We start from the raw sequence: 22,235 nt of genomic DNA, 5'->3' as shown, positions 1-22,235 counted from the left end.
GATCTTGGGATCGCCTGGCGGGTGGCTCCTTCGCGCAACCTTCAGGACCTGGTTTCCAGGTCTGCCTGTTTTACGCCTCTGTTGTTGCCATCTGACAACGGTTCCGAGAAATACGAGCATTTACAGAACAAGGCGGAAATCGCTACACAATAGTTGCATTTGGCGAAGGGGGGGGGGGGATCCTACAGATCTGTCATCCCATTCATTTCTGAGAATATTTTTCCCCCGCCAAGACACCCCTTTGGAAGCGTTTGTCTAGCCATACTTCTCTCGCTTCCTTTTGGTCTGTCTGCCAGTCAATCATCCAAACACGAGAACAGCGAAACGGATGGTTTATTCCGAGAAGGATCTGTCTTTTCCTTCGGTTCGGAAACATGCAGGGATTGGGTGGGGGAGCGATCTACGTTGGCTTTTGAATGCGAGGTCTGCTCCAGGGCTACCTTGACTGGAACAAAATAACCTCGGTCCTTCAAGCCATTTAGTCTACTTCTACCGCTTTACCTCTGATTTTATTTTTCTTCTTGTTCTCTTTCAAGGGCTCAGTGGAGGCCCAATGCGGCCTGGTGCTGAACGGCCAAGGTGGGGTTATAAGGAGAGGTAAGTGAATTGTGAAACCCATATTATTGTTATCGTTATTGTAGTAGTGGTAGTAGTAGGATAGTTTTCTTCTCTGACTTAAAAATGCATTCCTAGATAACAAATGGGATCCCAAATACAGTTTTCCCCCTTCTAAATTAGTGAGGCCTCTCTATACTGTCCCCCCCCACACACAAAAAACACCTTGTTTGTTTTTCAATGGACTCTAATAAGAAGTCTTGGGAATCAACTTGGGAAGAAAAGTGTTAAAACAAACGGTGTATTGCTGAAGTTGCTGGGCCGGACTTTGTTCGCTGATCCAACCGGGTTACTTTATAATCTTTATTCACTGGCACAATCCGGTTGATGTGTAGGGATCAGGCAGCAGAAAGGTACGTTTTTCTGCCCACCGGCTGGATTTGATCCTGTTGCCTTGCCTGGTTCATTTGTTGCCAAGGGAAGGAGGACTAGGAAACCCGTTTGAAGGTGGAGTTGTGGTGTCGGTGTGAAAGAAACGCTAGAAGGTGTTGAATTAAAGGAGAAGGTTTAAGGCTGAAATGCAGGCGCAACTCAAAATGCAGGTGAAACTCAAGGGGGGGGGATCTGGATCTCATTTCTAGCCGCTTCTGAAAATATCCGAAGCCAGAAACAGGAGACAATGGAGGATTTCCCACAACTCCACAATCACAGCCTGAAGGCACTAGTGGTTTGAATTATGGACGGAAAGGTTCCGACTGGATATTAGGACTTTTTCAAAAAAACAAAGTAAGAGTTGTGCAATTGTGGAATTGGCTACCTAGGGAGGTGGTTATCTCCCCCTTCACTGGCAATCCGAACAAACACTTGTCTGAGATGCTCTAGGATATAATGCAGTAAGCAGGGGGTTGGGCTAAATGGCCTGTATGGCCTTGTCCAACCATATGATTGTAGGATTCTATAATTCTGAGCGAGCAACTCGTGTGAATCATCCCGATGGCCTTTATAGTCTGTTGGTGATGCCCGCTTTCCAATGGGATATAATAATAATAATAATAATAATAATAATAATAATAATAATAATAATAATAATAATAATTATTATTATTATTATTATTATTATTATTATTATTATTATTATTATTATTATTATAAGAATAACAACAACAACAAAAGCCCAAACAAGAAAGAGATTTCCAGCGCCAAGAGAAGTGAGCTGAATTTGAAAAGAAAAAGAAAAAAAGAAGTATATAATTCCCGAAATATAGGCAAAGGAAACAAAATCCCCCCACAGAACACTGAGGGGAGAGAGAATGATAAGAGGCAGTTGAGAATTTGAGAGGAAAATTATTTCCTTGCAAGAGGTGGCATTGATTTATTTCCATCATTAATTTTGAAACTTAATGGTTAGAGTTTATTTTAAGTATTTTATTATTTTTTAACGATGTGAAATGGACATTTTCTCATGGGTAGATTGACAATCCTGTGTACAGCAGAGAAATGTCTTAACCCCCCCCCCCCCGCACCTGCACCCAAAATACACGACTTGAAAAAAAGCCCAGTTATGGGTATTCCAGCCCAAATAGATGAGGAGAGCACGCTTTCCAGAAGGCCTTCACATCCCAGAGCTGATTCCGAATCCATCCCTTTCTTGGCAGTTCGTTCGCTGTTTTTGTTCTGACACGTGATTGTTTTTTGGAATATGTGTTAAATGTCGTTCGATCATTGGATTCCCCCAACTCGGAAAGAGTCACAAACGCACCGGCGGGTGGAAATGGCTCCTGGGAAGCGAATGGGAGCGGAAAGGTTTTCTCAATAAAGGGACCGTGACTGCAGAGGCAGAGGATGGCGTAGTTGGTGGTGCTGAAGTGGACAGCTCCTTTGTGGGTCTAGTCACAGCGGCCGGTGGTGCTGAAGTGGACAGCTCCGTGTGGGTGAAGCGTACCCGGTGGTGCTGAAATGGATAGCTCCTTGAGGCTTAAGGGTCACTGGTGGTGCTGAAGTGGACAGCTCCGTGTGGGTCAAGAGTAGATCGTGGCACTGAAGTGGACAGCTCCTGCCAGTTAAAAGTTCTGATGGGGTCGCATAACCTTTGGGTTCCAGTTCCGCAGAACTTATTTAAAAACAATCCATGCAGCTAGAACCCACAAAAACTTTAGGTGGCAGGACTTCTGGGAAACAAGAGCTTTGGGCAGCGCTGGAGCTCACCTGCGGATTCAAGAATGACACCTGGAAATGTCACTGGTTGGTCGCCCTGAAACCCAGATCCTACTTCCAACATGGAACCATCCCCTAGGTCCACCTTTCTGGGTTTCCTAGAAGCATTTTTTACTTTTCCTGAGCTGTATGGTTCAAGATCCGCTCATTTAGGAGGAATTGGGGGGGGGGCTCTTAAAATAGGACACCAATGTTAAGAATCACAGGGTTCCAGGTTGGGAGGTGCCAGTGTGGTGTAGTGGTTAAGAACGGTGGACTCTAATCTGGAGAACCAGGTTTGATTCCCCATTCGTCCACATGAAGGCTACTGGGTGACTTTGGGCCAGTCACAGTTCTCTCAAAACTCTCTTGGCCCCACCCACCTCACAAGGTGTCTGTTGTGGAGGGGGAGGCAATTGTAAGCCGCATCGAGACTCCTTAAGGTTGAGAAAAGCAGAGTATAAATCCAAGTTCTTCATCTTCTTTCCCTGGAATTCTGGGGCTTGGATTGGATTAGCTGGGCTTTCATGCATTCGTACATCGCTCCTTCCCCCCACAACAGGAGGAGAGAGCTTTATTGGAATTCAGTTCCTATTCATTAGAAGAATCTCGGAGTCGGGTCGTTATTGGAAAGGATTCCCATCAAATGGCGGCGCAGCGCCTCCCCGGCCTGACTGAACTCTAATCTCCCGTCTGAAGGAGATTTTCTTATCGAATTAAGTTCTCCTGATAAGGTGCTCCCAGTTACCTGAGCGACTGATGGTAGCTAGGAAAGGCTTGCTGGCCCGCTTTCTCCCCCCCCCCCCTTGCTTTTTTCAAAAGGCGATCGAGTAATTCAAGGGCTTAAAGATTGATAGTAAAGGAAATCCAGCATGAAAAAAAGTCAGGCTTTTCCTCGACTGATCTTAAGAACTCAACGGCTCCCCCCCCCCCCCCCCCCCTCCCTCTGTCTCGCTCTCGCTGAAGTCTGGAAGAGATATCAAAGGCGAGCCGAGCAATTTCAAATGTATATTCGAAATACATACACATATTTTGTACGACTTCAAAAGGGAGGGGGCATGTCTTAGCAGCAATCAAAACAACGCGCTGCTCGGCGCCTTTGGAGCAGCCGCACAAATCAGTCGAGCTTCTCCCCTCTTGAACGTCACAACAATGCAGGGCCGTTCAGGGGCGCTCGCCGGATATGTTAGAGGCCTGGGGTCGAAGGAAGGGAGGGAGGGAGGGAGGGAGGGAGGGAGGGAGGGAGGGAGGGAGGGAGGGAGGGAGGAAGGAAGGAAGGAAGGATGGAAGGAAGGAAGGAAGGAAGGAAGGAAGCGATGACAATCTCACACTCTTAAAACCAGATGAGTTTAAATTCAGAGTTCCTACAAGCAGGAAAGGGATTTATCCCCAGAAACTGATAAGAAACACGGAAGCACATACGAAAGAAAACAGACCTAAAAAGAATCAAATCTATTTCGGGAAGGACGAAGCGGGGTTGCCTCTCTGCTCCAGCCAGTGGGACGGCCCTGTCGTTCTCCAGGAAATAAATATATTAACACGACACCCCCCCCCCCCCCCGCTGGACAAACCCCTCTTTGCCCGCCCGCCCCCGGATTCGCCCGGTCCCAGCTGAGTTGGGTTGTTTGCTTTTTAATGAGAATCGGGAAACGAGCGACTGGCGGCAGCCGGGGTCGAGCTCGGTGCCGGCCCGCTAATGATCCGCCCCCGGTTCGCCGGCCCGGCTCGCCAGGCCCTTGCTGCCGCTTAACGGGGAGCCGGATCTCGCCCGCAGCCCGGCCCTCGGCCCGGTCCCAGCCAATCGTCTTCCCTTCGCCTCCTGCGAGCGTATCGATAACTTCTCTCGCCCCGGGCGCCGCCTTTGATATGCTAATCTTCCCGAGGACCCAAATTCTGCCGAGACCATCTCCACGCTGCGCAGAACAGACCGGCGCGTCTTCGCCTTAAAAAGCGGAATATTCAGATCGCCCCTGACAGAAAGAAGGGGAGGGGGGACCGCAGGCGAAGAAGTCAACCTGCTATATTCAGGGCTGGGGTCTCTTTTTTTAATCGTGACCCCCCTCTTCTTCTCACCCCCACCCCCATCCCACACTCTTCCCTCCGGAATATTTCTCTGAACTGTAATTTTCAATCTGAGGCCTGTAAGAAAATGAGATCCCCCCCCCGCAGAAAAAAACTGTGGAACCGGTTTGTCCCAATCTTTAACCCAATCTTTAACCCAGCCTGGGGAGGGAATGGTGGGTTCCCCACGTTAAATATTTGGGGAGTCGGCTTTCACCTGTATTGGGTAATGCACTTCCAGGATTTGTATTGTCGAAGGCTTTCACGGCCGGAATCACTTGGGTGCTGTGTGGTTTCCGGGCTGCATGGCCGTGTTCTAGCAGCATTCTCTCCTGACGTTACGCCTGCATCTGTGGCTGGCATCTTCAGAGGATCCTCTGAAGATGCCAGCCACAGATGCAGGCGAAACGTCAGGAGATGGGGGGGGGGGGTGGGGGGGGGGGGGGGTTGGGGCAGGGGGTGGTGGGGGGGGGGGGGGGAGGGGGGGGGGTCGGGGGCGCGGAGTGGGAGGGGGGTGGTGGGGGCGGGTGGGGGGTGGTGTTGGTGGGGGGGGGGGGGGGGGGGGGGGGTGGGGGGGGGGGCGGGGGGGGGGGGGGCGTGTGGGGGGGGGCGGGGGGTGGGGGGGGCGGGTGTTGGGGGGGGGGGGGGGTGGGGGGGGGGTGGGGTGGGGGGGGGGGGGGGTGGGGGGGGGGGGGGGTGGGGGGGGGGGGGGGGGGGGGGGGGGGTTGGTGGGGGGGGGGGGGGTGGGGGGGGGGGGGGGGGGGGGGGGGGGGGGGTGGGGGGGGGGGGGGGTGGGGGGGGGGGGGGGTGGGGGGGGGGGGGGGTGGGGGGGGGGGGGGGTGGGGGGGGGGGGGGGTGGGGGGGGGGGGGGGTGGGGGGGGGGGGGGGTGGGGGGGGGGGGGGGTGGGGGGGGGGGGGGGTGGGGGGGGGGGGGGGTGGGGGGGGGGGGGGGTGGGGGGGGGGGGGGGTGGGGGGGGGGGGGGGTGGGGGGGGGGGGGGGTGGGGGGGGGGGGGGGTGGGGGGGGGGGGGGGTGGGGGGGGGGGGGGGTGGGGGGGGGGGGGGGTGGGGGGGGGGGGGGGTGGGGGGGGGGGGGGGTGGGGGGGGGGGGGGGTGGGGGGGGGGGGGGGTGGGGGGGGGGGGGGGTGGGGGGGGGGGGGGGTGGGGGGGGGGGGGGGTGGGGGGGGGGGGGGGTGGGGGGGGGGGGGGGTGGGGGGGGGGGGGGGTGGGGGGGGGGGGGGGTGGGGGGGGGGGGGGGTGGGGGGGGGGGGGGGTGGGGGGGGGGGGGGGTGGGGGGGGGGGGGGGTGGGGGGGGGGGGGGGTGGGGGGGGGGGGGGGTGGGGGGGGGGGGGGGTGGGGGGGGGGGGGGGTGGGGGGGGGGGGGGGTGGGGGGGGGGGGGGGTGGGGGGGGGGGGGGGTGGGGGGGGGGGGGGGTGGGGGGGGGGGGGGGTGGGGGGGGGGGGGGGTGGGGGGGGGGGGGGGTGGGGGGGGGGGGGGGTGGGGGGGGGGGGGGGTGGGGGGGGGGGGGGGTGGGGGGGGGGGGGGGTGGGGGGGGGGGGGGGTGGGGGGGGGGGGGGGTGGGGGGGGGGGGGGGTGGGGGGGGGGGGGGGTGGGGGGGGGGGGGGGTGGGGGGGGGGGGGGGTGGGGGGGGGGGGGGGTGGGGGGGGGGGGGGGTGGGGGGGGGGGGGGGTGGGGGGGGGGGGGGGTGGGGGGGGGGGGGGGTGGGGGGGGGGGGGGGTGGGGGGGGGGGGGGGTGGGGGGGGGGGGGGGTGGGGGGGGGGGGGGGTGGGGGGGGGGGGGGGTGGGGGGGGGGGGGGGTGGGGGGGGGGGGGGGTGGGGGGGGGGGGGGGTGGGGGGGGGGGGGGGTGGGGGGGGGGGGGGGTGGGGGGGGGGGGGGGTGGGGGGGGGGGGGGGTGGGGGGGGGGGGGGGTGGGGGGGGGGGGGGGTGGGGGGGGGGGGGGGTGGGGGGGGGGGGGGGTGGGGGGGGGGGGGGGTGGGGGGGGGGGGGGGTGGGGGGGGGGGGGGGTGGGGGGGGGGGGGGGTGGGGGGGGGGGGGGGTGGGGGGGGGGGGGGGTGGGGGGGGGGGGGGGTGGGGGGGGGGGGGGGTGGGGGGGGGGGGGGGTGGGGGGGGGGGGGGGTGGGGGGGGGGGGGGGTGGGGGGGGGGGGGGGTGGGGGGGGGGGGGGGTGGGGGGGGGGGGGGGTGGGGGGGGGGGGGGGTGGGGGGGGGGGGGGGTGGGGGGGGGGGGGGGTGGGGGGGGGGGGGGGTGGGGGGGGGGGGGGGTGGGGGGGGGGGGGGGTGGGGGGGGGGGGGGGTGGGGGGGGGGGGGGGTGGGGGGGGGGGGGGGTGGGGGGGGGGGGGGGTGGGGGGGGGGGGGGGTGGGGGGGGGGGGGGGTGGGGGGGGGGGGGGGTGGGGGGGGGGGGGGGTGGGGGGGGGGGGGGGTGGGGGGGGGGGGGGGTGGGGGGGGGGGGGGGTGGGGGGGGGGGGGGGTGGGGGGGGGGGGGGGTGGGGGGGGGGGGGGGTGGGGGGGGGGGGGGGTGGGGGGGGGGGGGGGTGGGGGGGGGGGGGGGTGGGGGGGGGGGGGGGTGGGGGGGGGGGGGGGTGGGGGGGGGGGGGGGTGGGGGGGGGGGGGGGTGGGGGGGGGGGGGGGTGGGGGGGGGGGGGGGTGGGGGGGGGGGGGGGTGGGGGGGGGGGGGGGTGGGGGGGGGGGGGGGTGGGGGGGGGGGGGGGTGGGGGGGGGGGGGGGTGGGGGGGGGGGGGGGTGGGGGGGGGGGGGGGTGGGGGGGGGGGGGGGTGGGGGGGGGGGGGGGTGGGGGGGGGGGGGGGTGGGGGGGGGGGGGGGTGGGGGGGGGGGGGGGTGGGGGGGGGGGGGGGTGGGGGGGGGGGGGGGTGGGGGGGGGGGGGGGTGGGGGGGGGGGGGGGTGGGGGGGGGGGGGGGTGGGGGGGGGGGGGGGTGGGGGGGGGGGGGGGTGGGGGGGGGGGGGGGTGGGGGGGGGGGGGGGTGGGGGGGGGGGGGGGTGGGGGGGGGGGGGGGTGGGGGGGGGGGGGGGTGGGGGGGGGGGGGGGTGGGGGGGGGGGGGGGTGGGGGGGGGGGGGGGTGGGGGGGGGGGGGGGTGGGGGGGGGGGGGGGTGGGGGGGGGGGGGGGTGGGGGGGGGGGGGGGTGGGGGGGGGGGGGGGTGGGGGGGGGGGGGGGTGGGGGGGGGGGGGGGTGGGGGGGGGGGGGGGTGGGGGGGGGGGGGGGTGGGGGGGGGGGGGGGTGGGGGGGGGGGGGGGTGGGGGGGGGGGGGGGTGGGGGGGGGGGGGGGTGGGGGGGGGGGGGGGTGGGGGGGGGGGGGGGTGGGGGGGGGGGGGGGTGGGGGGGGGGGGGGGTGGGGGGGGGGGGGGGTGGGGGGGGGGGGGGGTGGGGGGGGGGGGGGGTGGGGGGGGGGGGGGGTGGGGGGGGGGGGGGGTGGGGGGGGGGGGGGGTGGGGGGGGGGGGGGGTGGGGGGGGGGGGGGGTGGGGGGGGGGGGGGGTGGGGGGGGGGGGGGGTGGGGGGGGGGGGGGGTGGGGGGGGGGGGGGGTGGGGGGGGGGGGGGGTGGGGGGGGGGGGGGGTGGGGGGGGGGGGGGGTGGGGGGGGGGGGGGGTGGGGGGGGGGGGGGGTGGGGGGGGGGGGGGGTGGGGGGGGGGGGGGGTGGGGGGGGGGGGGGGTGGGGGGGGGGGGGGGTGGGGGGGGGGGGGGGTGGGGGGGGGGGGGGGTGGGGGGGGGGGGGGGTGGGGGGGGGGGGGGGTGGGGGGGGGGGGGGGTGGGGGGGGGGGGGGGTGGGGGGGGGGGGGGGTGGGGGGGGGGGGGGGTGGGGGGGGGGGGGGGTGGGGGGGGGGGGGGGTGGGGGGGGGGGGGGGTGGGGGGGGGGGGGGGTGGGGGGGGGGGGGGGTGGGGGGGGGGGGGGGTGGGGGGGGGGGGGGGTGGGGGGGGGGGGGGGTGGGGGGGGGGGGGGGTGGGGGGGGGGGGGGGTGGGGGGGGGGGGGGGTGGGGGGGGGGGGGGGTGGGGGGGGGGGGGGGTGGGGGGGGGGGGGGGTGGGGGGGGGGGGGGGTGGGGGGGGGGGGGGGTGGGGGGGGGGGGGGGTGGGGGGGGGGGGGGGTGGGGGGGGGGGGGGGTGGGGGGGGGGGGGGGTGGGGGGGGGGGGGGGTGGGGGGGGGGGGGGGTGGGGGGGGGGGGGGGTGGGGGGGGGGGGGGGTGGGGGGGGGGGGGGGTGGGGGGGGGGGGGGGTGGGGGGGGGGGGGGGTGGGGGGGGGGGGGGGTGGGGGGGGGGGGGGGTGGGGGGGGGGGGGGGTGGGGGGGGGGGGGGGTGGGGGGGGGGGGGGGTGGGGGGGGGGGGGGGTGGGGGGGGGGGGGGGTGGGGGGGGGGGGGGGTGGGGGGGGGGGGGGGTGGGGGGGGGGGGGGGTGGGGGGGGGGGGGGGTGGGGGGGGGGGGGGGTGGGGGGGGGGGGGGGTGGGGGGGGGGGGGGGTGGGGGGGGGGGGGGGTGGGGGGGGGGGGGGGTGGGGGGGGGGGGGGGTGGGGGGGGGGGGGGGTGGGGGGGGGGGGGGGTGGGGGGGGGGGGGGGTGGGGGGGGGGGGGGGTGGGGGGGGGGGGGGGTGGGGGGGGGGGGGGGTGGGGGGGGGGGGGGGTGGGGGGGGGGGGGGGTGGGGGGGGGGGGGGGTGGGGGGGGGGGGGGGTGGGGGGGGGGGGGGGTGGGGGGGGGGGGGGGTGGGGGGGGGGGGGGGTGGGGGGGGGGGGGGGTGGGGGGGGGGGGGGGTGGGGGGGGGGGGGGGTGGGGGGGGGGGGGGGTGGGGGGGGGGGGGGGTGGGGGGGGGGGGGGGTGGGGGGGGGGGGGGGTGGGGGGGGGGGGGGGTGGGGGGGGGGGGGGGTGGGGGGGGGGGGGGGTGGGGGGGGGGGGGGGTGGGGGGGGGGGGGGGTGGGGGGGGGGGGGGGTGGGGGGGGGGGGGGGTGGGGGGGGGGGGGGGTGGGGGGGGGGGGGGGTGGGGGGGGGGGGGGGTGGGGGGGGGGGGGGGTGGGGGGGGGGGGGGGTGGGGGGGGGGGGGGGTGGGGGGGGGGGGGGGTGGGGGGGGGGGGGGGTGGGGGGGGGGGGGGGTGGGGGGGGGGGGGGGTGGGGGGGGGGGGGGGTGGGGGGGGGGGGGGGTGGGGGGGGGGGGGGGTGGGGGGGGGGGGGGGTGGGGGGGGGGGGGGGTGGGGGGGGGGGGGGGTGGGGGGGGGGGGGGGTGGGGGGGGGGGGGGGTGGGGGGGGGGGGGGGTGGGGGGGGGGGGGGGTGGGGGGGGGGGGGGGTGGGGGGGGGGGGGGGTGGGGGGGGGGGGGGGTGGGGGGGGGGGGGGGTGGGGGGGGGGGGGGGTGGGGGGGGGGGGGGGTGGGGGGGGGGGGGGGTGGGGGGGGGGGGGGGTGGGGGGGGGGGGGGGTGGGGGGGGGGGGGGGTGGGGGGGGGGGGGGGTGGGGGGGGGGGGGGGTGGGGGGGGGGGGGGGTGGGGGGGGGGGGGGGTGGGGGGGGGGGGGGGTGGGGGGGGGGGGGGGTGGGGGGGGGGGGGGGTGGGGGGGGGGGGGGGTGGGGGGGGGGGGGGGTGGGGGGGGGGGGGGGTGGGGGGGGGGGGGGGTGGGGGGGGGGGGGGGTGGGGGGGGGGGGGGGTGGGGGGGGGGGGGGGTGGGGGGGGGGGGGGGTGGGGGGGGGGGGGGGTGGGGGGGGGGGGGGGTGGGGGGGGGGGGGGGTGGGGGGGGGGGGGGGTGGGGGGGGGGGGGGGTGGGGGGGGGGGGGGGTGGGGGGGGGGGGGGGTGGGGGGGGGGGGGGGTGGGGGGGGGGGGGGGTGGGGGGGGGGGGGGGTGGGGGGGGGGGGGGGTGGGGGGGGGGGGGGGTGGGGGGGGGGGGGGGTGGGGGGGGGGGGGGGTGGGGGGGGGGGGGGGTGGGGGGGGGGGGGGGTGGGGGGGGGGGGGGGTGGGGGGGGGGGGGGGTGGGGGGGGGGGGGGGTGGGGGGGGGGGGGGGTGGGGGGGGGGGGGGGTGGGGGGGGGGGGGGGTGGGGGGGGGGGGGGGTGGGGGGGGGGGGGGGTGGGGGGGGGGGGGGGTGGGGGGGGGGGGGGGTGGGGGGGGGGGGGGGTGGGGGGGGGGGGGGGTGGGGGGGGGGGGGGGTGGGGGGGGGGGGGGGTGGGGGGGGGGGGGGGTGGGGGGGGGGGGGGGTGGGGGGGGGGGGGGGTGGGGGGGGGGGGGGGTGGGGGGGGGGGGGGGTGGGGGGGGGGGGGGGTGGGGGGGGGGGGGGGTGGGGGGGGGGGGGGGTGGGGGGGGGGGGGGGTGGGGGGGGGGGGGGGTGGGGGGGGGGGGGGGTGGGGGGGGGGGGGGGTGGGGGGGGGGGGGGGTGGGGGGGGGGGGGGGTGGGGGGGGGGGGGGGTGGGGGGGGGGGGGGGTGGGGGGGGGGGGGGGTGGGGGGGGGGGGGGGTGGGGGGGGGGGGGGGTGGGGGGGGGGGGGGGTGGGGGGGGGGGGGGGTGGGGGGGGGGGGGGGTGGGGGGGGGGGGGGGTGGGGGGGGGGGGGGGTGGGGGGGGGGGGGGGTGGGGGGGGGGGGGGGTGGGGGGGGGGGGGGGTGGGGGGGGGGGGGGGTGGGGGGGGGGGGGGGTGGGGGGGGGGGGGGGTGGGGGGGGGGGGGGGTGGGGGGGGGGGGGGGTGGGGGGGGGGGGGGGTGGGGGGGGGGGGGGGTGGGGGGGGGGGGGGGTGGGGGGGGGGGGGGGTGGGGGGGGGGGGGGGTGGGGGGGGGGGGGGGTGGGGGGGGGGGGGGGTGGGGGGGGGGGGGGGTGGGGGGGGGGGGGGGTGGGGGGGGGGGGGGGTGGGGGGGGGGGGGGGTGGGGGGGGGGGGGGGTGGGGGGGGGGGGGGGTGGGGGGGGGGGGGGGTGGGGGGGGGGGGGGGTGGGGGGGGGGGGGGGTGGGGGGGGGGGGGGGTGGGGGGGGGGGGGGGTGGGGGGGGGGGGGGGTGGGGGGGGGGGGGGGTGGGGGGGGGGGGGGGTGGGGGGGGGGGGGGGTGGGGGGGGGGGGGGGTGGGGGGGGGGGGGGGTGGGGGGGGGGGGGGGTGGGGGGGGGGGGGGGTGGGGGGGGGGGGGGGTGGGGGGGGGGGGGGGTGGGGGGGGGGGGGGGTGGGGGGGGGGGGGGGTGGGGGGGGGGGGGGGTGGGGGGGGGGGGGGGTGGGGGGGGGGGGGGGTGGGGGGGGGGGGGGGTGGGGGGGGGGGGGGGTGGGGGGGGGGGGGGGTGGGGGGGGGGGGGGGTGGGGGGGGGGGGGGGTGGGGGGGGGGGGGGGTGGGGGGGGGGGGGGGTGGGGGGGGGGGGGGGTGGGGGGGGGGGGGGGTGGGGGGGGGGGGGGGTGGGGGGGGGGGGGGGTGGGGGGGGGGGGGGGTGGGGGGGGGGGGGGGTGGGGGGGGGGGGGGGTGGGGGGGGGGGGGGGTGGGGGGGGGGGGGGGTGGGGGGGGGGGGGGGTGGGGGGGGGGGGGGGTGGGGGGGGGGGGGGGTGGGGGGGGGGGGGGGTGGGGGGGGGGGGGGGTGGGGGGGGGGGGGGGTGGGGGGGGGGGGGGGTGGGGGGGGGGGGGGGTGGGGGGGGGGGGGGGTGGGGGGGGGGGGGGGTGGGGGGGGGGGGGGGTGGGGGGGGGGGGGGGTGGGGGGGGGGGGGGGTGGGGGGGGGGGGGGGTGGGGGGGGGGGGGGGTGGGGGGGGGGGGGGGTGGGGGGGGGGGGGGGTGGGGGGGGGGGGGGGTGGGGGGGGGGGGGGGTGGGGGGGGGGGGGGGTGGGGGGGGGGGGGGGTGGGGGGGGGGGGGGGTGGGGGGGGGGGGGGGTGGGGGGGGGGGGGGGTGGGGGGGGGGGGGGGTGGGGGGGGGGGGGGGTGGGGGGGGGGGGGGGTGGGGGGGGGGGGGGGTGGGGGGGGGGGGGGGTGGGGGGGGGGGGGGGTGGGGGGGGGGGGGGGTGGGGGGGGGGGGGGGTGGGGGGGGGGGGGGGTGGGGGGGGGGGGGGGTGGGGGGGGGGGGGGGTGGGGGGGGGGGGGGGTGGGGGGGGGGGGGGGTGGGGGGGGGGGGGGGTGGGGGGGGGGGGGGGTGGGGGGGGGGGGGGGTGGGGGGGGGGGGGGGTGGGGGGGGGGGGGGGTGGGGGGGGGGGGGGGTGGGGGGGGGGGGGGGTGGGGGGGGGGGGGGGTGGGGGGGGGGGGGGGTGGGGGGGGGGGGGGGTGGGGGGGGGGGGGGGTGGGGGGGGGGGGGGGTGGGGGGGGGGGGGGGTGGGGGGGGGGGGGGGTGGGGGGGGGGGGGGGTGGGGGGGGGGGGGGGTGGGGGGGGGGGGGGGTGGGGGGGGGGGGGGGTGGGGGGGGGGGGGGGTGGGGGGGGGGGGGGGTGGGGGGGGGGGGGGGTGGGGGGGGGGGGGGGTGGGGGGGGGGGGGGGTGGGGGGGGGGGGGGGTGGGGGGGGGGGGGGGTGGGGGGGGGGGGGGGTGGGGGGGGGGGGGGGTGGGGGGGGGGGGGGGTGGGGGGGGGGGGGGGTGGGGGGGGGGGGGGGTGGGGGGGGGGGGGGGTGGGGGGGGGGGGGGGTGGGGGGGGGGGGGGGTGGGGGGGGGGGGGGGTGGGGGGGGGGGGGGGTGGGGGGGGGGGGGGGTGGGGGGGGGGGGGGGTGGGGGGGGGGGGGGGTGGGGGGGGGGGGGGGTGGGGGGGGGGGGGGGTGGGGGGGGGGGGGGGTGGGGGGGGGGGGGGGTGGGGGGGGGGGGGGGTGGGGGGGGGGGGGGGTGGGGGGGGGGGGGGGTGGGGGGGGGGGGGGGTGGGGGGGGGGGGGGGTGGGGGGGGGGGGGGGTGGGGGGGGGGGGGGGTGGGGGGGGGGGGGGGTGGGGGGGGGGGGGGGTGGGGGGGGGGGGGGGTGGGGGGGGGGGGGGGTGGGGGGGGGGGGGGGTGGGGGGGGGGGGGGGTGGGGGGGGGGGGGGGTGGGGGGGGGGGGGGGTGGGGGGGGGGGGGGGTGGGGGGGGGGGGGGGTGGGGGGGGGGGGGGGTGGGGGGGGGGGGGGGTGGGGGGGGGGGGGGGTGGGGGGGGGGGGGGGTGGGGGGGGGGGGGGGTGGGGGGGGGGGGGGGTGGGGGGGGGGGGGGGTGGGGGGGGGGGGGGGTGGGGGGGGGGGGGGGTGGGGGGGGGGGGGGGTGGGGGGGGGGGGGGGTGGGGGGGGGGGGGGGTGGGGGGGGGGGGGGGTGGGGGGGGGGGGGGGTGGGGGGGGGGGGGGGTGGGGGGGGGGGGGGGTGGGGGGGGGGGGGGGTGGGGGGGGGGGGGGGTGGGGGGGGGGGGGGGTGGGGGGGGGGGGGGGTGGGGGGGGGGGGGGGTGGGGGGGGGGGGGGGTGGGGGGGGGGGGGGGTGGGGGGGGGGGGGGGTGGGGGGGGGGGGGGGTGGGGGGGGGGGGGGGTGGGGGGGGGGGGGGGTGGGGGGGGGGGGGGGTGGGGGGGGGGGGGGGTGGGGGGGGGGGGGGGTGGGGGGGGGGGGGGGTGGGGGGGGGGGGGGGTGGGGGGGGGGGGGGGTGGGGGGGGGGGGGGGTGGGGGGGGGGGGGGGTGGGGGGGGGGGGGGGTGGGGGGGGGGGGGGGTGGGGGGGGGGGGGGGTGGGGGGGGGGGGGGGTGGGGGGGGGGGGGGGTGGGGGGGGGGGGGGGTGGGGGGGGGGGGGGGTGGGGGGGGGGGGGGGTGGGGGGGGGGGGGGGTGGGGGGGGGGGGGGGTGGGGGGGGGGGGGGGTGGGGGGGGGGGGGGGTGGGGGGGGGGGGGGGTGGGGGGGGGGGGGGGTGGGGGGGGGGGGGGGTGGGGGGGGGGGGGGGTGGGGGGGGGGGGGGGTGGGGGGGGGGGGGGGTGGGGGGGGGGGGGGGTGGGGGGGGGGGGGGGTGGGGGGGGGGGGGGGTGGGGGGGGGGGGGGGTGGGGGGGGGGGGGGGTGGGGGGGGGGGGGGGTGGGGGGGGGGGGGGGTGGGGGGGGGGGGGGGTGGGGGGGGGGGGGGGTGGGGGGGGGGGGGGGTGGGGGGGGGGGGGGGTGGGGGGGGGGGGGGGTGGGGGGGGGGGGGGGTGGGGGGGGGGGGGGGTGGGGGGGGGGGGGGGTGGGGGGGGGGGGGGGTGGGGGGGGGGGGGGGTGGGGGGGGGGGGGGGTGGGGGGGGGGGGGGGTGGGGGGGGGGGGGGGTGGGGGGGGGGGGGGGTGGGGGGGGGGGGGGGTGGGGGGGGGGGGGGGTGGGGGGGGGGGGGGGTGGGGGGGGGGGGGGGTGGGGGGGGGGGGGGGTGGGGGGGGGGGGGGGTGGGGGGGGGGGGGGGTGGGGGGGGGGGGGGGTGGGGGGGGGGGGGGGTGGGGGGGGGGGGGGGTGGGGGGGGGGGGGGGTGGGGGGGGGGGGGGGTGGGGGGGGGGGGGGGTGGGGGGGGGGGGGGGTGGGGGGGGGGGGGGGTGGGAGCTGGGAATCAAACCGGGTTCCTCCAGATTAGATACACGAGCTCTTAACCTCCTACGCCACTTATTGTAGTTAGACTGTGTCATTGTGATATGATCGATATTTATTTCATGTTGTTGATAGTATGTCCCTTGACGTTTGTTGCCTATTATTATGGTTATCGTATTGGTATTGCAGCTGTTGTTCACCGCCCTAAGCCCTTTGGGGGAGGGCGGTATACAAACCTAATAATAAAATAAAAAATAAAATAAAATGAACAGAAGATTTGGGTGCTGTGTGGTTTCCGGGCTGTATGGCCGTGTTCTAGCAGCATTCTCTCCTGACGTTTCGCCTGCATCTGTGGCTGGCATCTTCAGAGGATCTGATGTTGGGAACATCAGATCCTCTGAAGATGCCAGCCACAGATGCAGGCGAAACGTGGGGGGGGGGTGGGGGGGGGGGGGGGTGGGGGGGGGGGGGGGTGGGGGGGGGGGGGGGTGGGGGGGGGGGGGGGTGGGGGGGGGGGGGGGTGGGGGGGGCTGAAGATGCCAGCCACAGATGAAGGCGAAACGTCAGGAGAGAATGCTGCTAGAACACGGCCGTACAGCCCGGAAACCACACAGCACCCAAATGATTCTGGCCGTGAAAACTTTCGACAATACATATTTTGAAAACATTTCACAAAAAGGAGCACATAGAAGACGTTTTGAGTCTGGAAATAAAATGTTTTAGGGGGAAACCATGTGGAATTCTTCGGAGGGCACATTTTATTTCCTGCCTCGAGATGTTTATTTTGGTTGCACAGAAAGGGCCAATTTTAAACACCAATGGTATGAACTGGAATTGTCACGCAGCACAGGGATCAGTCGCCTGGAGAGGAAAATGACAAAAAAGGGTTAGAAGGGTGTCCAAACCTTCTAAGACCACCCACACCTGTTCTTCAATGTCCTGGCTATTGTTTCTAACAACCCATACATAACACCTGTCTGACCCCTTTGTTATCCCTTTCTATTGCTTAAAACAGGATAACTTGGGGGGGACAACTTCAACCCTAGTATTGTAAGGTGGGTTTCATTTTATTTTTTAATTGTGAAGCGTCACAAAACCCACATGGAAAATGCCAGCACAGGTGGGAACATAATGTTTTCCTATTAGAGGAGCAATTATTTATTCAGTGCAAATTGTTTGTGCCCATATGGCTGGGACTGTAAAAGAGAAATATTAATATTTCATCGAGGCATTGTTTCATTGTTTTCAAACTGCCGGCTTTGTTTGTCTCTTGCATCACAGTCAAAATATCTCCAACTGCATGCAAGTCTCTTATCTGCTTACAGACAAACATAAACCAGGATTGTGCCTTCCAATATAATTAACATCATTTACCCACTGTCTGCGTCACTGGAAATGTGGATAAACAGAAAGAAAAGTTGCCTATGGGTCCAGGTGGGAAAGGAGGTGGCGTGGTATAGGTTGATCTCACAAGATCTAAGAAGCTAAGGAGGGTCAGTTCATGGATGGGAGGCCACCAAGGAAGGGTCTGCAGAGGAAGGCAAAAGCTAGCCATCTCTGCCCCTCATTTGCCTTGAAAGGCCCTTGCTGAGATCCCCATTAAATTGGTACTTGGATGGAAGAACACCAAGAAATACCCCACAGAAGAAGGCAAGGGCTAGCCACCTCTGCTCCTCATTTGTCTCGAAAGCTCCTCGCTAGAGTCTCCATTAAGTTGGTACTTGTATGGAGGACCACCAAGGGAGGCTCTTCAGAGGAAGGCTATGGCCAACCACCCCTGCTTCTCATTTGCCTTGAAGGCCCCTTGCTGGGGTCGCCAGAAGTCAGCTGCAACTTCATTCATTCATTCATTCATTCATTCATTCATTCACTCACTCACTCACTCACTCACTCACTCACTCACTCACTCACTCACTCACTCACTCACTCACTCACTCACTCACTCACTCACTCACTCACTCACTCACTCACTCACTCACTCGTTTGTTCCTTCCTTCCTTCCTTCCTTCCTTCCTTCCTTCCTTCCTTCCTTCCTTCCTTCCTTCCTTCCTTCCTTCCTTCCTTCCTTCCTTCCTTCCTTCCTTCCTTCCTTCCTTCCTTCCTTCATTCGTTCATTCATTCATTCATTCATTCATTCATTCATTCAACTTAATAAACTGTTCTCCCCTAAGGGCTTGATGGCATCTCACACACTTGATGGCATCTCACACACACAAGATTCTCGGTACATGGTAGGGAGGTGGTGTAGGCTTTAAAACTAACAGAACTCTGTTTCTGGAAGGTTAATAACATTATGTATGAGATAGAGATAATGGACCAAGAGAGCTGTCCCCCTCCAACTTCCATAATACTACAACTTGGAACTGAGGCATTGCGAGGGGAAATGGCGGCCGAGGCAAAATGGTGCTCCCCCACCCCCCCACCCCCTCATGTCCCATGGTAACTACGCCTCCGCTGCGCTCTGCTTACCTGAGCTGGTGGTGGTCCCGGGCAGCCTGGTGAGGCCTGGTGGGGCGGGACCGAGGTGTGCCTGGCTGTGGCCTCCGCCAGGCCTAGTGGGGTGGGGCCGAAAGGCACACGACTGCAGCCTGTGCCAGACTTGGGCGGGGGAGATGGGCTGAGGGCACCCTGTGGCATCCCACTAAGTGGCTTCTTTAGCCTCCACCAGCTGAAGGAGTGGCCTGGCAAGGCCAAGCCCAGCCAAGAGAGAAAGGCCACTGCGACTGAACCTCTTTCCACACTCTGAGCACTCAAAAGGTTTCTCCCCTGTATGGGTTCTTTGGTGCAATTGAAGATGGCTACTCTGACTAAATTTCTTTCCACACTCTGAGTGTGGAATCTCACACACACTCTGTGAAGGCAATTTTCCACCCCACACGTGACCGAATGGGGGCCCACCCAGAGCATTTGTCCCCACCCAGCCCCATGGTAGCTACGCCACTGCCATGGGGAAACCCAATGAAGTTGTTAGACAGTGGGTTCAGGACAACTAATACTTCTTTACTCGATGAGTCGTTAAACAGTGGAATTGATTGCCAGTGGACGTGGTGATGGCTACGAGCATAGATGACTTTGGAAGGGGTTAGGCCAGCGGTGGCGAACCTTTGGCACTCCAGATGTCATGGCCAATTGGCCATGCTGGCAGGGGCTGATGGGAATTGTGGTCCATAACATCTGGATTGCCAAAGGTTCGCCACCACGGGGTTAGACCGATTCATGGAAAAGAGATCCATCATTGGCTATTGGCCGTGATGACTGAATGGTGTCTCCATCTGAAGAGGCAGCAAACCTTTATTCTGTAACATTCAGAATCCAGGAGCAGCAGTGGCGTAGGAGGTTAAGAGCTCGTGTATCTAATCTGGAGGAACCGGATTTGATTCCCTGCTCTGCCGCCTGAGCTGTGGAGGCTTATCTGGGGAATTCAGATTAGCCTGTGCACTCCCACACATGCCAGCTGGGTGACCTTGGGCTAGTCACAGCTTTTCGCAGCTCTCTCAGCCCCGCCTACCTCACAGGGTGTTTGTTGTGAGGGGGGAAGGGCAAGGAGATTGTCAGCCCCTTTGAGTCTCCTGCAGGAGAGAAAGGGGGGATATAAATCCAAACTCTTCTTCTTCTTCTTCTTCTTCTTCTTCTTCTTCTTATTCTTCTTCTTCTTCTTCTTCTTCTTCTTCTTCTTCTTCTTCTTCTTCTTCTTCTTCTTCTTCTTCTTCTTCTTCTTCTTCTTCTTCTTCTTCTTCTTCTTCTTCTTCTCTTTTGCTGGTATCTTTTTGTCGCTCCATTTTTGCGCATATAAAGAGTCAACAGGGCTCTTCTGATGTTTTTTTGAAGTCCTTGGTCTGTATTTTATTTATTTATTTATTAGATGTTTATACCGCCCTATCCCTGCCCTGTGGTTGGACCTCCAAAGGAACTGGTTGCCCACGGAATGAGACAGGATGCTGGAGTAGGTGGAACATCAGTCAAGGGCTTTTCTTAGGTTCTTATGAATCTTTGAATCTCAGTATCTGGAGGCAATATCAGGAGAAGGCCTGGGACTCTATACCCTGTTGTTGGACCACCAGAGGAACCAGCTGGCCACTGTGTGAGAGGGCATGATGGGCTATCTGGACCACTGATTTGATCCAGCTGGGTTCTTCTTATGCTCTTATGTTAAAGTGGAGTTCTATTACACACCAGCCAATGTTCACATTTCTACCCTAAGTGCATATTAGGACTGGAGCTTCTCAAAGCTGCTGATTGTCAGCTACTGGCAAAAGTTACTTTAGCGCCTGCCACTGCTGTTTGCAGAATATGACCCCAGGCACACCAGTGGGGGGCCATGCGAAATTGCCCCCTCCCCCACATTGACCCAGGGGTCATTTGACTCCCCCGTCCCCCATCATACAGAAAGCAGCATAAGCAAATCCCCAATTCTAACAGGCCTCCTGACCCAAAAACCTGCACTAAGCGGTGGCAATTGTTTTATGGCTGACTCTGCCTCCATGGCAGAATTCAAAATATGCCCACAGGCTTAAGAGGGTTGGGGATCTCTGCATTTGGCGATGCCACGGGAGTAGAGCCCAAATCTCTAGTGATGTCAGCAGTACAAGGTCAGCTATCAGGCATGAGGGAAGGTTGGTTTGTTTTTCATCCGTATCGCCCATGTGGGGACCTCTGTCTTCTTCACCCTCCTCCTCCTATTCTGTGACACTTGGGAGCTTGGTATCCTAATAAGAAATGGTTTGAGGAACTCTTGGTAGCAGTGCAGAAACGGCGAAGGTATGAAAGCAAAACTTGTGGAAAAGGAAAACAGCAAATTCATGATGAACTGCAAAGGTTAAAAATCTGAAATGTGTGAGCATATTGGAAATGTTGTCACATGCGGAGACATTAAATATGTGGCTTCCGTTGGGTGGATTCATAAGGCGCATAGCTGATGAATTCTGTTTCAAAGGAACAGGAGAGCTCACACAATCCCAGAAGCAGCTCATATGCACTGAGTGATACATTTACAAGGGGGGGATTTTCCTTGCCAAACCCACAAATACTTTTTAGGGGGAAACAGGGCTTGTGTATGTGTAAAGGGTCATCAAGTTGCAGCTCAGTTTTAGACACTCCAGCAAGGGGCTTTGAAGATAAGTGAGAAACAGAGGTAGTTTGCCATTGCCTTTCTCTGCAGAGTCTTCCTTGGTGGTCTCCCATCCAAGTATCAACTTACGGGTGGCCCCAGCACAAGGTTTTCAACACAAGTGAGAAGCGCGCGCGCGCACACACACACACACACACACACACACGTAACCTAAGGGAGGGAAGATGGCATGCCATAGCCCAATTTCAGCAGATCTCAAAAGGCAAGCAGGGTAAGTACTTGGAAGCGAGACCACCAAGGAAGACTCCACAAACTCCCTCTTGAGAGCCAGCGTGGTGTAATAAAGAGCAGGGGCACTCTAATCTGGAGAACTGGGTTTGATTCCTGCTCTGCCACTTGAGCTGTGGAAGCTTATCTGGTGAACTCGATTAACTTGTGCACTCCAACTTAAATCTACCAAGAAGCTCACACATTCTTCAGAGACACTGGGATTGGTTTAGGAGCTTACTGAAGCCCCACCTACCTCACAGGGTGTTTGTTGTGGGGGGGGGGGAAGGGAAAGGAGTTTGCAAGCCACCTTGAGTCTCTTAACAGGAAAGAAAGGAAGGATATAAATCCAACTCTTCTATTTCTCACGAGCCTTGAAAGCCTTTTGCTAGTGCCTTCTGTAAGTTGACTGGGACTTGCTGTCACTTTACACACAGTACAATCCAGAAGTGCTTTTCTCCGCTCTTGTGTGCGGGTGCTCGTGGTAGTCCCTTGGCAAGGACAGGATTCCATGACAAAGCTATAAAAGAGTCTAGGAGAGAGAGTGCTCCTAAGCAGGTGTACTCAGAGTGCTTCTCAAGTCTGTTTGACGGGACTTACAGCCACAAAAGCGCTCTTGGGAGTGTGCTGAGCACCAGGCAAACTGCGGGACCCAATAAAAGGTTTCGTGCAGTCACGGCGCAAAGCGTGAAAGGGACTTGGCCAAGGTCAGGCAGTGGCCTGCCAAGTCTCTATTTCGGCTGCAGTGCTGCAGTGCCAAGCACATAGGATGTTTGTAAAGTTTTTTCAATCCTCCCTCCCCCCTTTACCACAACGTTTGTCCGCACTGGCCCCCCTCAAAATGATTCATGGCTTTCGCGTAGGGTTTTCTCCTCCCGCTTTTTGACATTTGTTGAATCGATGCTTCTTGCTATAAATCTCTGTAGTTCATATAACGGATGCTTTTGTGAGGCCAGAACTCAAGTCCGGCCTGCTCAGCTGTTTGAGAAAAGATAGGTTAGAAACAAATTCCCCACAAAAAGCAAAAGACATCTGACATCAGAAACAAACAGACAGTTTTTACCAGGGGCGTAACGAGGCAGCCCTGGGCAAACTGTATACAAAAGACCAAAACTGCTGGGGATTTGGATGCTTTATGGAGCCCAAATTTTGCACACCAGGACATTGGTGCCTGCAGGGGGTGCATTTTTAGACATATCAGCACCAATATTTCAGCATATCATCAGGAGACTGTCCTTATGCAAACATAAGTTTGGTGAGGTTTGGTTCAAGGAGTCCAAAGTTATGGACTTCCAAAGGGTGCCATCATCTCCAGATGATACCCTGAAATTTTGGTGCCGATACATCCAAAAATGCACCCCCTGCACGAACATCCTAGAAATTTGCCCAAGAATCTTTGTTCTGCATTGAGTTTTCTGCATTGCTGTCAATGGGGGTTGCAGGCTGGGGGGGGGGGGGCCCATTTCTGAAGGCACAGGCTCAAAACTTTCAGGGTCTCATCAGGAGACTGCCCCTAATGATTTTCCCCCAAGTTTGGTGCAGTTTGGTTCAGGGGGGCAAGAGATTATGGACCCTCAAAACTGTAGCACCCATCTCCTATTAAATCCCTTTGTAAACAATGGGGGGATAGAGGCAACACCTTTGGGAGTCCATAACTTTGGACCCCCCCTGCACCA

At 68.7% G+C, this 22,235-nt stretch overlaps 1 protein-coding gene across 2 annotated transcripts in view; it reads left to right on the top strand.

Annotated features, from left to right (window-relative positions):
- Positions 1 to 22,235, top strand: part of TFAP2D (transcription factor AP-2 delta) — a 60,172-nt gene that overhangs the window by 5,371 nt on the left and 32,566 nt on the right. For both annotated transcript variants that reach the window (XM_048503194.1, XM_048503203.1), the window contains exon 3: positions 537 to 597. In XM_048503194.1, coding sequence (XP_048359151.1) covers positions 537 to 597 — 61 coding nt within the window. The remainder of the gene's footprint in view (positions 1 to 536; positions 598 to 22,235) is intronic.

The sequence above is a fragment of the Sphaerodactylus townsendi genome, linkage group LG01 (genome assembly GCF_021028975.2).
Source record: "Sphaerodactylus townsendi isolate TG3544 linkage group LG01, MPM_Stown_v2.3, whole genome shotgun sequence".
Taxonomy (NCBI): Eukaryota; Metazoa; Chordata; class Lepidosauria; order Squamata; family Sphaerodactylidae; genus Sphaerodactylus; species Sphaerodactylus townsendi.
This window is presented reverse-complemented; position numbering and strand designations above follow the sequence as displayed.